Here is a 16,102-nt window from a genome sequence, read left to right on the forward strand (position 1 = left end):
TCGTGGGAGAAAGAAGTGATGCGTGAAGACAACTGGAAGCTATCAAGCTTCTTTGATCATATCGATTTTATATATATCCCAAGATGTTGGAACAAAATAGCTCATAATTTAGTAAGTTTTTCTATTTCTTCACTGAAGGAGATCTCTTGGGATATGTTTTTCCCAAGTTGGATTGTACATGATGCTAAGGCTATGTTTGAATTATGTAATCTGTTGATGCAGTAATACAAAATGGTTAGTTACGATGAAAAAATAAATAAATAAGGGATCTGCCTATTGATTTGGTATTTTGTCATACATGTTTGTTCACTTATAATTATTGTAGGGTTAATAGTTTTTTTCATAATTCAATTATTGATAATTTTTAATAGTAGTCCTTGTTATATCTGATTAAGTATATTTGACTTTCGATTAATTGAACGCTTTTGATCTATTTGCGGTTGAATATTCACAAATTTACTATTATTACCAATTAGTTCACTATTTAATTACTCACGTGTCATGTTAAGTTGTACAATTATCTCATATTTACCAGCAGTATAGTTCTAAAAATAATTGAAATATAATATTATTCTTACATAAAAGATTCTACGTAAATACTCCTGCTTTATGAAATAATACAAAGATTAAACTGAAAATTATGAATTATCAAGCGGTGAAAAGTGCTGTTATTCGTTATCATAATTAGATTACATCAATCTTGTCATTATCAATGCTGTACATCATCTATATTGGAAGTAAAATGTCAAAAAAATAAAACGACAAAAGAAAACAAGTCAAATTCCTGGAGAATTAGTTATTTTGATGACGTAGGGTAGCACAATCAAATACACAAATAATTTACCATTTTCCCATTAATTCAAACGAAAATTATGAGAGGCCTAACACCACCACCGCCAAAATTCACCGTTCCATCACCGGACGATGACGTGGCGGATCTACTCCGCCCTAACACCGCCGCCATCCCTGGCGGCGTAGTAGGGTTACGTAAGAAAGCGACAGGTGTACGGTCATGGCTATTGTTAGATTCAAGTGGACAAACCCAAGTTGTTGAAGCTGGTAAACATGCAATTATGAGACGAACTGGGCTTCCGGCCCGTGATCTTCGTATATTGGACCCGCTTTTGTCTTATCCATCTACTGTATTGGGCCGTGAAAAGGCTATTGTTATTAATTTGGAACATATTAAGGCTATTATTACTGCTCAAGAGGTACTTTTGCTTAATGCTAGAGATCCTTCTGTTGCTCCTTTTGTTGAAGAGCTTCAAAGGAGAATTTTGCGTCATCATCAAGCTACTAAGTCTCAGGTTATTTTATCAATTTTTTTATGCTTAGCTTATAAAGAAAATGATACTCATTCTGTCCCAATCTACGTTGCATCATTTGATTAGGTACGGAGTTTAAGGAAGACGTGGCATCATTTGATTAGGCACGGAGTTTAAGGAAGAGATAGAAAGCTTTTGAAACTTGTGGTCCAGAATAAGTGTTAGATATTTGTGTGACTGTAAATTAAATATAAAAGGCTACATTTTTTTGGGGATAGATTAAGAGCCCGTTTGGATTAGCTGAAAAAAAGTGATTTTTAAGCATAAGTGTTTAAAGTCCTTTTAAGTGTTGAAAATTATTTTATAAATAAGCAGTTACGTGTTTGGATTAAAGGATTTTTAGAAGTAAGGGTAGTATTGGAATTAACAGAAAATATAAGGGATAAAAGGGTAAAATTATTGGTCAAACCAAAATGGCTTTTAAGCCAAAAAAATAAGTTTGGGTTGAGCAACTTCTTGGTTTTGGCTTATTTTAAGCACTTTTTAATTTAATTTAAGCTGTTTTTCATTTTTGCCAAACACTCAAATAAGTTAAAAATGGCTTATAAGTTGGTTTGACCAACTTATAAGCCAATCCAAACAGCCTCTAAAAGGGAAAGTGTGCCACGTAAATTGGAATAGAGTGAGTAATTTTTGTATGCTTTAGTACCTGAGTAAGGGGAAAAGGATATATAAGAATCATATAACCAACCACAGTAGAATGTATGGATAGTAATTTAGAGGGAGATTTTTGCTGCCATTTTGTTTGGGGCTATGGTCTATCATACTTTGAGGGCTCGCGATTGGAAATTGTTTAAAGGATTAACTGTACATACTGAGATGGTGGTGGCTCAAATCAAGAAAGAGTTAGTTGATAGGTTAACTTTACTTTACTTGTACAAGAAAGTACATACATGTAGAGGGATTATGCAAAGAATACAAATGTAACTAGTTTTTCTTCTGTTTGAGGCCTAAGAATACAAACAGCGTTAATGTTTACAGTGTTACCAAAAAACAAAAGTATCGATAGTTTTTATCTGAAAATTTTGATTCTAATGGTTTTGTACTCAACAGAGGGATTGGATATAGAAGATTCATATAACCAATCCAAATTAGAATGTTTTTTTTTTTTTTGATGCTTGGGGGTGTTTAATCAATAATACTTACACTTCTTAGTCTCTAGTTGATGATATTGTAATATGTCTAATCTTAGCTTTTGTACTACAGTAGTAGTTTGTACATTACTAGTGTTACTGCTGTAGGTTTCTTGCATATTATATATTCTGAGAAATGATCAATCTTTTATGCTTTAGTACCTGAGTAAAGCGGAAGAATCATATAATCAACCCTAATAAATTGTATGGATAGTGGTTATCTGAAAATTTGGGATTCTAATGCTTTTGTACCTAACAGAGGGAGTGGATATTGAAGATTCAGGTAACTAATCCAACTTAGGGTGTGTTCGGTACGAAGGAAAATGTTTTCCTAGAAAATGTTCTCTTGCAAAACAAGTTGCTTGTTTATTTAGTTTCTAGTGTTCGATAAGTATATGTAATCTAGAAAAACACTATGGGGGTGGGATGGCGTGGGGTGGGGGTTGGGTGGGCGGAGAAGAGATAATGAACCTGGAATGTTACTTATGGAATTTGTTTTTCCTACTTATATGAGGGAAGTCATTTCACTCATTTTTAAGGACATTGTTTTCCTACAAAAATATTTTCCAAAGCATTTTGACCAACGGAACATGCGAAAATTGGAAAATGTTTTCCTCCATACTGAACACACCCTTAGAATGATTTCTTTTCCATTTTGATTCTTGGGGGTGTTTAATCTATAATATTTGTTACTCTTCTTTGTCTTTACTTGATGATACTGTAATATGTAGAATCTTAGCTTTTATACTACTAGTAGTCTGTACATTGCTAGTGCTACTGTTGCAGGTTTCTTGGATCTCTATTCAGAATTTCTGGTTTTCTAGTTTCATGATTGTAACTGACTATTGTAGTGTTGTGAAGAAGTTGCATTATACTCCATTCTATGGAATGTATGTATACCTCTTTTTCATGATGTAGTGTTTGGGACTGCTTACACGCACCTTAACTAATCTACTGACAGTCTATTACCGCTTACAAGCTATGTTGCTCGGAATCTCGAAAAAGGTTGCCGCACCCTTGTCGGATCCGACACACACCCCGCGGCATTTTAGAAATGTCCGAGCAACATAGCTTACAAGCACATATGCTGGGTAAACCTGAGTGGGATTCTTGGGATCTCTAGGTTGTTACACTTATTGCCTCAAGCCTTCAACTACTTAATCATCCCCTTAGGAACCATCTGTATTAAGACCATCTAAATAGAAACTTCAAGGGTAACCCTTTTGCCTTCTCATTTTGTTTCATAATAGACTTCTTTTTATAACTTCAGGTTTAATGCTTAAAATTTTAGATTTTATGACCTATCTCAGTTCGAATAAATTATTGTGCTCAAACTATAACTTTGTGCTTATATCTGCTTTGATCCGTGAGGGGGGACTAGGCAGTGTAATTTTTACTGATCTGATAAAATGTGATAATTGTGTATTAGGAAGCTGGAGGGGGTTGCGATAATGCAGATTGGACAAATCTGTATGATATGGAAGAGCCACAATCTGGAGCAGTTTCACCTCCAAACTTTTCTGCAAGCTTCCGAGCAAATAATGAGAACAAGACTGATGGGAAGCAGCAAACTGGTGAGAATCGAGACGGGCCGAAGCTTCTCCCGTTTGAGTTTGTTGCTTTGGAGGCATGCCTAGAGGCTGCTTGCAGTTGCTTGGATAATGAGGTGAAGAATAATTCTATTGCTTTACTCAAATGTGCTAAACACTATTACATGTCTTAATTGCTCTGTTTGAGTTGGTTACTTTTCCACTGTCATTATTGGTCATTTTTTGCTTTCTTTCTGGTCTTTGTTTATGTGGTTCTATTTCAAGCAGGCAAGGACACTGGAGCAAGAAGCTCATCCTGCTTTAGATAAGCTGACATCAAAGATTAGTACTCTCAACTTGGAACGAGTTCGTCAAATCAAAAGTCGCTTGGTTGCTATTACAGGACGTGTTCAGAAGGTATGTGGTTGATAAAATTTCTGCATTTCTCGGTAGACAAGCAGTCTTGCTTGACTATTACTGAATAATCCACGAGAAACCTGGCAGTGGAGTCAAAAACTTGATATGCTAGCTTTGTCTGTATATTTTATGCTCTTGACATTTAAACGATCTATTCAGTCTTAAAACAACAACAACATACCCACAAGGATCTATTCAGTCTTATTCCTCTATAATTCCACCAGAACCTCAAGGCATGGAAATTTGCATGGTAAATGGACATTTAAGGAATGCCATTCAATTGAAATTTATCTCTGTGTATATTTCTTTAAGAAGGCTGATACCCAGGAAATATTTTTTCCCTGTTAGAAGGTCAACATGCATTAATCTAGTATTCTAGCAAGTGTTAGCACTTACCATCTGTTAGAATGGTTCAGTTTTGAGGTACTGCTGTTATAGTCTGCAAATTACTTGTAGATCAAAGCCTCAATATTGATCTCTAGCATCACTCTTAAGAGAATTCTCTCATTTGCTGATTTCACAATATTAAGGAAACGCTGTAGTTTTTTTTTTTTCCCGTTTAATATCGTTGAGCACTTTGGTGGACAAAGGGTTAGAAAATGAACTACTGTATTCCTTTTTTCTGAGTGGTTGCTCTGAGTAGGTCAGAGATGAACTGGAGCATCTACTAGATGATGATGAAGATATGGCCGAGATGTATTTGACTGACAAGCTGATGGAACAACTTGACAATTCTTCTGTTTCCTCTATAAGTGGCCAAGATGGCATCGATGAGGAAGTTATTCAGTCGAACATGGATGATAGGTATGTTATATATTGCTGATACTTTGATGTCTTATCCTTTCCTTTTTTGTTTCAGAATCTCCTCTTTATTGGTTAATTAGAAAGATCTTCCGTAGTCTATCATCAACATGTTGAGCCTAAGCAGTATAATTTCAAAACTGTTTTTGGAAAACGGCAGTCACATTTGTAGATAACTAAATGCATTTGGGAGAGGCCAGGATGTCCATTCATGACAATATTATCCAAAGAGTGCTACTTTATCCACATCTTCACTGCCATTCAAAAAGTGAATAAGTAAAAGTAACCTTGACAGATGATAAAAGATCTTCGGAGCAGCTGAAATCTCAAATATTCACCACAATCTGGATCTCCAGTCTGCAGTCCTTGTCCCTGCTTCGTTTTACTTCTAGAGCTTTAGCGCAATTGTATGAATAACTAAATAAGAAAATCTTTTGAGCTCCAATAGAGTCAATACCTTGATCCTCACAAAATCTTGAGTTGCATTACTCTTTATAGTTGATCTGATGTGCCAGCAAAAAAAATTAGAGTATGTACACATGATGGTGTTAATGGTGCTTCCACCTGATGAGATACTATTGGTCCTTTATTTTCTAAAAAATGAAAAGAGATACTATTGGTTCTATACTGTGCTTATATTTCTCTTTCTTCTGCTGTTTCATCATCTATATTTGACCACATTGAGCTTGTGAAGCAATGTGTCATGTCTTCTCCCTGAATGAGTATCCCTACAGCATACTACTGCCTTATACTTCTCTATAGAGTCCTTCTATCAAACCGAATGGGTCCCAGAGTCTGGAAAAATTGGACTAGTGTGGATGACTTTCTTGACTGTCAAAACAATGCTAGTACGATAAATTTCTGCTCTAATCTGGTCCATTACTGAGACAACTTCTGATCAATGTTATTTAAAAGCATTAAAAAAAAGCTCTTTCCCGTCCCTGAGAGGTGTTTATGATGTCAATCAGTGTTTCTATGTTATTCCTAAACTTCAATCTATTTGATATGTCAGGGTTCCTGTGGAAATCTCGATGGACGCAAATGCAGGTTCCACCAGTTACGATGCCGACATTCCACATATTGACAATCAGCAGGAACGTTTGTTTGGTGGTCCTAATGCTCTTAGCCGAGGTAGTCGTGGGACACATACTAGTACGACTCGAAGTGCCATAAGCAAGCATCTTGATGTGGAGGAGCTTGAAATGCTCTTGGAAGCATACTTTGTTCAAATTGATGGTACATTGAATAAACTGAACACTGTGAGTGACCTTCCCAGACGCTTGAATTACTTTCATGAGTATATAAATCATTAGTATAGGCTTCAAGACATTTACATTCCTTACTTTTTGTTCTATATGAATTAATGCTTTACACCAAGTAATTTGACCACCTCTTGTAAAAATTATCTAATGTCATATTTTGGAAATGTTACCTTGTTGTTTCTAGCTAACAATGATAACCGGATGCTTTATTGATGCAATAAATGTTCATCTTGATGCTTGTCGCTCTTTCAGAAAGGTGCATGAAACTCATTGCATCAATTAAGCACCCGATTTACTTAGGTAAAGACTCCCTTAGAGACTATCTGATTTATCACATTGAGACTTCATAAAACTCAACTACTATGTTATTAGATGTGTCTTTGTACGAGTATTATGTAAATATACGTAAATCCGACTACTTTCATCAAAATCTATCTGTTGATTGTATGGAACTTTTATTTAGCTGTTGTGACCTTTGTTTCCACTTATTTTATATTCCATTTTTCTCTATAAACTCACTTTTTTAATGAAGTAAGTAGAGAATTTAGATAAATATATGATTCTTTATGAATCTCAGCAATCATCAATGCTAACTGGAATCTCATGGTTTTGACCGAAAGTTCACCCAAAAAAAAAAAAAAAAAAATAAATAAATAAAAAAAAAAAAAAAAAGAAAAAAGAAAGAAAGAAGCAGTAATCTTCCCTAAAATTTGTACAAAAGAGTTCTCCTTCTATCGAGAGACTCTTCGATTACATTTCCCTTCAAATTGTCCAAATGAGTGTTGAAGGGACTACTCCCCCAAGCCCTGTTTCTCCTTTTTCTAATGATTACGATTAACGATATAAGGATGTAGAGAAAAATTGAAGGTACAATTGTTATTTCTGTTCTATTTGCTGTACTTATGATCTCATAACAGAAAATAGGAATCGTCGAAAAAGGCTAGCTTTGTCACATAAAAGTTAGAAGTAGGGAGGTTCATGTAATTCTGGGTCCTGGCAATTGGGAGGCTTTTGTAATTAGAGGGAGACTCGTGTAATCAACTTTAAATAAAAAGAACCAACCTAGGATGTTCATGGCAATAGTTGATTGGCATGCCACCAGAATGATATTTTTTCAGAGAACAAAGAAGTGAAGGATTTTGGAGGATAGGATGGGAGGAGATAATAAGAAGGCTTTGGAGTTGAAGAAACCTCCTACAGAACCACCTAAGGCTAGACAGCTATGCAAATGTGTAGATACAAAGCTTATGTCTGCGTTATCCAAAAAGAATTTCCTGATCATATAAATAAACTAATGATGTCAGCCGATCATCTCATATTATTTTTGAGTATTTACCAATCATCTCATATTCAACTTGGATTATTGGTAATTAGCTCCAAAATAATTAGTTTAGGGCATGGTAAAAGAGAAAATAAGGTTCAGTTCCCAAAGTCAATGGTAATATTGAGGAATGGAGAGGAAAGTATAACTGGAACAAACAGTGGGGCCACCAAGATTTAGAAAGATGAGAGTCCAGTGCAAACCAACTACATTCATTTATAAGGAATGATGCTACATTAATATTGAGGAAGAATGACAGAGACAGAATGATGGTGTTAGGCTGTTAACCAAGCTTTAGAAGGATGCGAGTTAAACCTTATCATAAAAAAGAAGGATGTGAGTCTACTGCAAATCAACTATTGGTTTATAGAGAAGGATGTCCAAGGAGATGGGTAATAATTCTTCAAAGAGGATTAAAGAAAAATAAGAAGAAACAGATATAGGTTGTTACCCTTTTCCAACAACAAAAAGAAAAAAAGAAACAAATATAGACCATCAGGCGCACCATTGCAGAATAATTATGCATCACCACTTCACATATGTATTATACAATCTAGATGATGCACCAACATTCTTCTATTTGTCATCTCTTGATAGTGCCGTATCCTAATTTGACATTCTCTACAAGCTTACCCCTTGCTCAGTAATTTTTCCGACTTTTCAAAGTTCGGATTCTAGACGAGAACTCCATTAATATTGCATGTGGTATAATTTTAATTGCAAATAATTACATTGATTTTGAAATAGCATTATCAGAGATGAAGTTTGACTACACAAGTATTTGGACATGTACTATTGTATAATGTCTCTGGCTTTGCATTATCCAGATTTAATGTCAACTACTACTTTGTAGCTACATAGGTGACACTGTTGTGCTGGACTTTAGTTTGTTACATTGTTGTGATATCTCTCTTTTGAATCTGTTTTAATTTCTTCAGCTACGCGAGTATGTGGATGACACAGAAGACTATATCAACATCATGCTGGATGACAAGCAGAACCATCTTTTGCAAATGGGAGTCATGTTAACAACGGCAACTCTTGTGGTAAGCGCCTTTGTGGTTGTGGCTGGAATTTTCGGTATGAATATTGACATTGAGCTGTTTGACGAGACAAAAGCTGGGATGCCGGAATTTCTATGGACAATTGGTGGTGGTGCCACTGGCACTCTCTTCTTATATGTGATTGCAATTGCTTGGGGTAAGCACAAGCAATTGCTGGAGTGAATAGAGAGAATTGTGAACATATTTACATTGAGTTAAATTTGACGGATGAATAAAGTGAATTTTACCATACCCTATAGTGTGCCATATTTTACAAGTATCACTGGTTCTCCGCAAATAAATATTCAACTTGAAAATGTATATAGCTCAAGCATATTCGACGAATGGTTTTAAATGATGAAATTTTCTATAGCTTGTGGAATTGTTTTATGGGTAAGCACATTGTTCCAATTTGACAAGACTCATTAGCTTTACCTAACATTTTGTAAATTTATGACAGCCTGAAAGGAAAAAGATGAGCACCATATCTGAGGCCAAGTCCCTTTCTTTACTTTTCTTTTGAATGGGGGTCACTTTTCTTTTCACCAGACACCTCTGAAACTTGAGCTTATAAAGTTCATAATGATCATCACATATTGACTGGTGAAGAAAAACTGGTAAGAAGTTGTAGATAAATTGTTTGGTGAAATCCAATGCTGCTTGTTTACATGAAAGATAGCAGTGTTGGCAGTGAGAGTTAATTAAAGGCCAAGTCCACTATAGACTGGATATGTGCTGGATTCACTTCACCTTTTTTCTTCTACTGAAATCTGAAACGATCTGATCTTTCTTTTCTGGTGGTCCTCTTTCAACTGATGTCATGACCTCGTAACCTTCCAATTTATGATGCTAATGCCAGCTGTTTCTAATTGGTATATCTAAGAAATATATTGTACATCAACATAATTCTTCCTACTCCGTGATGTCTGTGTCCAAATAATACATGCAAAAATGTAAAAAAAAAACTTGGACCATCTCTTCTCCTCTTCTTTGTAATTTTCCTATAACAAAAACTACTGTGTGAGTTTGCTCACACTGCTGGAAATTATTGTGTGAGCGATCGTGCTCACGTTGCCGGTCCCAAGTTCTGATAAAGGAGGAGGATTGCGGGTAAAAATTTACCCGTACCTGGTGCGTACACCAAACCAATAAAGTTGCCGGTCCCAAGTTCTGATAAAGGAGGAGGATTGCGGGTAAAAATTTACCCGTACCCGGTGCGTACACCAAACCAATAAATGCATGGCATGCGTTTGTATATATACTTATGGCGCTCAACCATGTTTAATTAAACATGCATTCACACCTATTTATATACTTATGTGGGTTCGGGGCTCAACCATGTTTAATTAAACATGCATTCACACCTATTTAAATTAGGCGGTAATGATAGTATTTTGTGTCGAATTGGTGGCTCACTGAAGGAAAGCCAGCATAAAATTAACAAATTCATGATGAATCTTCTTTGTAAATTTACTGAAATAAAGAAGGGCCGTTTGCACGTTTGGCCCTATTTTGTGCTGGTCTTTAATTTTTTGGTCCCTCAAGTCAAAAAACTTTTTCGCGAGGCATAAGTTTTATCTCATATCTTATGCCCAGCGCCCTTAAAGAACTTATGCCCCGCTAGGCATAAGTTTAATTTTGAATGACAAATTAAAGACCATCCGAAAACCGTGCCATTTCTTCTAAAAATGCTGGAATTGGACAAACAAAATTCAACTTCCATTTTGGATCAAACTGTAGAAAACTCATGGGCAACTTGAGGGAAAACAGTAAAGTTTTGCAGGAGATAGATCCATGCCCTGTTACAGCCAACTTAAGTTACCAGCTTTTGTATTTTTGTGTGTATGGTATAGTGGTACGGGTTGTGAATCTAAGGCTGAATCCCAAAGTACAGTTTTGTGCATGTTCACTCTCACTGATATACAACACATGCCTGTGGGCCTGACCGAAAGTGAAAAATGGCAGAAAGATAAGGGGCCTAAAATGCCATTTACGGTTTTTCTTGGGAGGTGAAGACTGAAGAGTGTTGTCATGAGAATTGGGAACAATCCAAGGTGAAAATTAAATTCAGGACCATCAAGTTTATGCGTAAAAAATTTAATATTACGAACTTGTGTGCTTTTTAGAAGAATTGAATTCTAAGGCTTTATTTTGGTGGTAGTTGGTAGGACAGAAATGTTTTGCACCATGCTTTCTTGATTCCTATCTACCATAATTCGACTTAATGAACCAAAAAAACTAATCATCTCCTTTTTGTATCCATGTTTGTTTTGTCCTTAGTTCCTATTCATTATCTTTTTTTTTTTTTTTTTTTTTTGGGGGGGGGGGGGGGGGGGAATTGTAATGAATATTTAGTATACAATTAGTGAAATCGAACATTGATCTTGTCTATGCCAAATATTAATCATTTTATCCATGGAGCAGAATGTGAATTCATTATTTTCTTACTGTTTACATTCACCATTTGCTGATAACAGGAGTACGGAAATTGGAAAAGAAACCAAAAAAACAGATGTTGGACTGAAGTATTCTTATACCCAACTTCTTGAAAGAGGAAAGGATACTCGGAGAGTCGGAGTCATAGAATTATAATGAAATATACGATCAACCAATATTTATCGGATTTGAAAATCAGAACAAAGTTCGATATTCTTATTTTGATTTCGCGAGCCGGGAGATCTATGCATTGGGTTATTGATACGTTGCATTCGGTGCCTGAAGCATATTGCTTTCACGCACACATAATCCTAGGATGCGACACAATCTTAAGGTTGTGTTGTATGAAGCTTACCCTAACACAAACATTAGTGGTTGATTTCATTGCTTGAACCCGTGACATATAAATCATACGGAGATAACTTTGCCATCCCTCTAAAGTTCTAAATGGAGTTCTTGATACAAATATGAACAAATGGTCTAATGGGATAAGAATTTTTAGAACATTTGAAAGAATTCGTCTCAAACTAGAAGAGCCGTTTCCATACGGTGTTTAATCGATTACGTATTGTTCAATATTCGATTGATTGAATATAACATTACTCCTTTATTTAATTTTTTACTTTCTTGTACTTGAAAGATCATTTTATTCTGAGAAATAGAATTTCAGTTGGAAAAGTCGCAAAGAATAAAGAAATGAAGGAAAAGGCATATAATTGTGCATGACATCTAGTCCGACGACAACTTCCCAGCAGACAGAATTGAGGGAGTAAACATACTAAGTCCATAATTTTTTTTTAAAAAATAAATCAATTGAATATTGAAGATGCTTCCAAATTAGATAAAGAGGGCACTATTAAATTAAACATGGCATGTAGCACTGGGTCAGGAAGATCTCAGGCAGGATCTCTGCACTTGAATAAACGATCATGAGCTTACATATATGAAATATTTCCAAATATTAATTTTGGCATTTTCCTCCTCATCTCTGTACCTTTTCTCTTACTACCCTTCATCCTTATAACATTTTCATGATCAACCTATGCTCGATTGTTATATGGCGTGTAACAAACGTTCATTACTTATGCAATTCATTTCACCAGAAATTCTCACGTTAAAACATAAGAGATCGATAATGCAAAATATATGAGATCTCTATAGGGTCATTTTTACTATTCAAATAGTAACGAGTGGTTATCTTGTACAACTTCCTCTCACTTTTGTTTATTCATCTCTTCCTAATATGGACATAATAAATCTTTGATTCACTATGAGAACATTTCAAGAATTATGAGAATGTACTCTTGTCTGGACACTAAGAGACAAATAAGGTCTTGTCTACATTATAAGCCAACCCTTTTCCAAGATTTGGTCAGCTTGTACTGGACACAATGCTTTTCAATATGAATATCAACAAATCTTACCTAATCAGATATTTTTTTATTATTATTATTATTATTAGTATAAAAAGTTCTTATGATCACATCTTCTAGCTACTTAGTTGTCCTATTTTTTCCATTGAAAGTCAAGCAAATCAATAGAAAACAAAATTTGGGATATAATTTAGAACTAAATTTGCTTGGCTTGATTGACTATGATTATTTGTCCCTATTATCTCTCCAGAAGTCTTGATTTGATTGAGAATTGATGACATGTCCAAATTAATAATCCATCATAAATGGCCAGTCAACAGAGCAATAAGATTTCACAATGAAGAGATTTTTAGGTAGGAAACTATTTACTCTCTCAATAACACCTATCGGATGTGAATTCGAATTAATTATGTTAGTAATTTTCATATACCAAAAGTTATACTGGAAAAGTAAAAACTGCACACAAGCTGCTCAACATAAACTAAAAAATGCTAAAACGTAGCTACTATTCATTGACAGCAAGATAATTAGAGGAAATGAATTCCCATTTTTTCTCTTAAAGCTGTTTCCCAATGACAACAGCTAAAAGAAAACAGAAAAAAGAACAGGAAAAGTAAAAGAACAAGAATCACTTTCGAGATCCAATTCCTTTTGCTTGGACAAATTTAACTCCTTCCCACTTTCTAAACATTCACTTGGCAGCACATAGCATCACCATTTTAAGAAAAAAAAACACTGGTAGTAGTTATCCCCACCTCTTCTCTTCAAACCATCTGTTCAACAGAAGAAAAAAAAAATGTTAGTTGAATCATCAAAATAATTTATTGGTAGTGAAAAAGATAGCACCAAAAAAAAAAAGGTAACAAAGAACTTAACTGGTTTTCTTGCAATTTGTTTCCAGGCAGCAGAGATGACTGGAAATAACCATAGTGTTCCTGGTATGCAGATCTCCCCTGCATTAAAAGAAATATTAGTATTTCTTTTGAAGATTTTAGTAGAAAATGTTAATCAAAATATCAATTAGAAATACATGCACAAATTGCTTTAAGTACCTGAAAGTGTGTTGTAGAGTAACCTTGTGAAAAATCCAATACATTTTCCACTGACTTTGTGTTCTTGGTGATATTAAAATTGTTCTGTAACAAGCAATGGTAAAAAGTGTCACATTCTTAAATTAATGGAAGACACAAATGTGTGTTTGGCCAAAAAACCAAGAAACTTACATTGGAGAAATCGAAGATAGGTGAGCTAGCTGTATCATCCAGTACAGAAAGTTGTTGTTGTTGTTGTTGTTTTCCCTTAGCTTTCTGCCTCTTTGAATTGCTTTTTGGATTACTAATGTGTGCATAATAATTGCAACCATTAATAATGTTGTGTCCATATTCTTCTTCTTGATGAAAATGTGGAGGTCCTGAAGATGCATCAGAAACCATTGACAAATCTTCTTCTTCATCCTCCTCTTCTAGTTTTTGCTTTAAACTTTTTTCATCTTCACCATTGACAAAGTTGTTGCCTTTACTACAAGAAGGTAAGTAAGAATTTTCTAAGTATAAAGTCCAACCAGACTCACATCCACTACTGCATTCTGAATCAGCTCCCAACATTCCATAATCCATTTGGTTTTTGTATGTCTAAAAATTCAAGAAAACCAAATGGGAAGCTCTTTTTTTTTTTTTTTTGGGAATGATGAGCGAAGCACTACACAACTATTGTTAGTGAGTAGTGACACCCCTTCTTGTTGCTAAATAGTCCAAGAAATATGTGACACGGTACCCTCTTAGCTCTATCTATTTAGTCCTTTACAAAAGTGTGGGGTTTTCAAGAGGAAAAGGCCAAAATAAGAGTGGAGCTAGGAAAAGACCAAAGGAGAATCAAGGCTGAAATAATCCTAGACCTGTTTTGTCTTCAAGCACTCCATTCTCCTATCTATACGAATGAATCACAAAATGACAGTTGGGCATTGACAAAGAGGTCTAGACGGATTCAGAATTTAGTGGAATCAATATTTAAGATTCTTGTATCACTAAATTCATTGTACTTTTAAGATTATGATTTTTGATATTAATTGATGTTTAGTGATTCTTTTCACATATATATTTATGTTCACTAAACCTCATGACACATATTGTCTGTTTTGAGTCTACAAACGTAAAGTTTGCCTTCGGTTATGAACAGGCTTTAAAAGCTGACATCACCTGTATGAAGCTTGAGTTATCCCTTATAAATCTCGATTCTATATCTCATTTTATATGAATTCACCCAAGGTATTATATGCAACTCATCTTCAGAAGTTTGCTTCCGGCGTCACACTCCGTATAAAAAATGATGGGTTCAACTGATCCATCTGTCTCTATAGGGATAGAAGGTTTGTTTGGGTTTTGGGTGGGGGGTTGGGGGTGGGGGTTAAGTAAATATGGGTGTATTTGTAAGGGAGAAAAAGAAGAAATTGATGGAATGGATGGGAACGGAGCCACAACGTTATCACATGCTGGACAGCGAGGCACGCAGTACGTTCTTAACACAAGAGGGTACGTACACTCTTCAATCTTTCTCCACTTCCTCAGTATTTGGACTATACTCCTAAGCAAATAGAGTAAACAGTTACTCCACTATACTAATATCATTGAAAGCTAATTAATCATTTTGGGCTACATATCTCATTTCTTCTGAAACACGTTTGGTTGAAGTTGTAAGGTTAGATAGTGTATTCTTGAAACATTTATCCTAAGTGTGTACTGCATTAAGGGTCATTATTTTGCAAAAATATCAGGCAGTGGCGAAGCTAGAAGTTGTAATACGGAAATTCACAACTTTCAAAATTGCAACCTAAATTAAGTCAAAAGGATTCAATAATACTTTTTTACCCCATTTGTCAGTAAAAATTTTCAACGAAAGGGATTCAATTGAACCCCTGGCTCTGCCATTGATGTCTGGGGTGTTCCGACTCAAGCAACGAATATGAATGTGTTGAATGTTTTAGAGTCACACTATAGATATATATGTATGAGTGGGCCCACTGACTTAAAATACTGAATTTACATATGAATAGAGTGAGAGTTCAATATCAAGAAACGTACATTCTTAATAAAAATAAATAATGTCGATCGTTGATAATTTTGTCAGCAACTAGTTGTTGGGCCAGGTGTGGCCAAGGAGAGATTATTGTTGAATAACATCAGTAATTATTGAGACCTATAAGATTGATTGAGAAAGGTAGTACTAATTTTTTGGATTGTATTAAGTAGTACCTACTTGCAAAAAATGGTGTTTCCAAACGCACTAGCACAACCATAAGTAGAGATATTTCTTGGGCCATTATGCCATATGTTAGGTCAGAAATATCTTGTACTTATCTGTAATGGTCTTTAGGATGAATCTATAGGAATTTGGATCCAATGGAGAAGAGCGTTAGATTAGAGGAAAAATAGGATAGGATCAAGAAACTTAATTAGCAATCTGTTT

The 16,102-nt window shown here is 35.1% G+C and overlaps 2 protein-coding genes across 2 annotated transcripts; one reads left to right on the plus strand and one right to left on the minus strand.

Annotated features, from left to right (window-relative positions):
- The first annotated feature begins 754 nt into the window (after nucleotides 1-754).
- Nucleotides 755-9,203, plus strand: LOC132064799 (magnesium transporter MRS2-3). Its single transcript, XM_059457906.1, has 6 exons — nucleotides 755-1,307; nucleotides 3,888-4,124; nucleotides 4,276-4,404; nucleotides 5,048-5,208; nucleotides 6,218-6,464; nucleotides 8,727-9,203. The coding sequence occupies exons 1-6, from the start codon at nucleotides 873-875 to the stop codon at nucleotides 9,012-9,014; spliced, it is 1,497 nt and encodes a 498-aa protein (XP_059313889.1). The 5' UTR covers nucleotides 755-872; the 3' UTR covers nucleotides 9,015-9,203.
- Nucleotides 9,204-13,111: 3,908 nt separating this feature from the next.
- LOC132062807 (protein SOB FIVE-LIKE 5-like) lies at nucleotides 13,112-14,500 on the minus strand. Its single transcript, XM_059455298.1, has 4 exons — nucleotides 13,864-14,500; nucleotides 13,693-13,776; nucleotides 13,517-13,593; nucleotides 13,112-13,413 (listed from the first exon to the last, which is right to left on the minus strand). Exons 1-4 carry the CDS (start codon nucleotides 14,254-14,256, stop codon nucleotides 13,386-13,388), a joined length of 582 nt encoding a protein of 193 aa, XP_059311281.1. The 5' UTR covers nucleotides 14,257-14,500; the 3' UTR covers nucleotides 13,112-13,385.
- Nucleotides 14,501-16,102: the final 1,602 nt, after the last annotated feature.

This window comes from Lycium ferocissimum, chromosome 7 (assembly GCF_029784015.1).
Source record: "Lycium ferocissimum isolate CSIRO_LF1 chromosome 7, AGI_CSIRO_Lferr_CH_V1, whole genome shotgun sequence".
Classification (NCBI taxonomy): Eukaryota; Viridiplantae; Streptophyta; class Magnoliopsida; order Solanales; family Solanaceae; genus Lycium; species Lycium ferocissimum.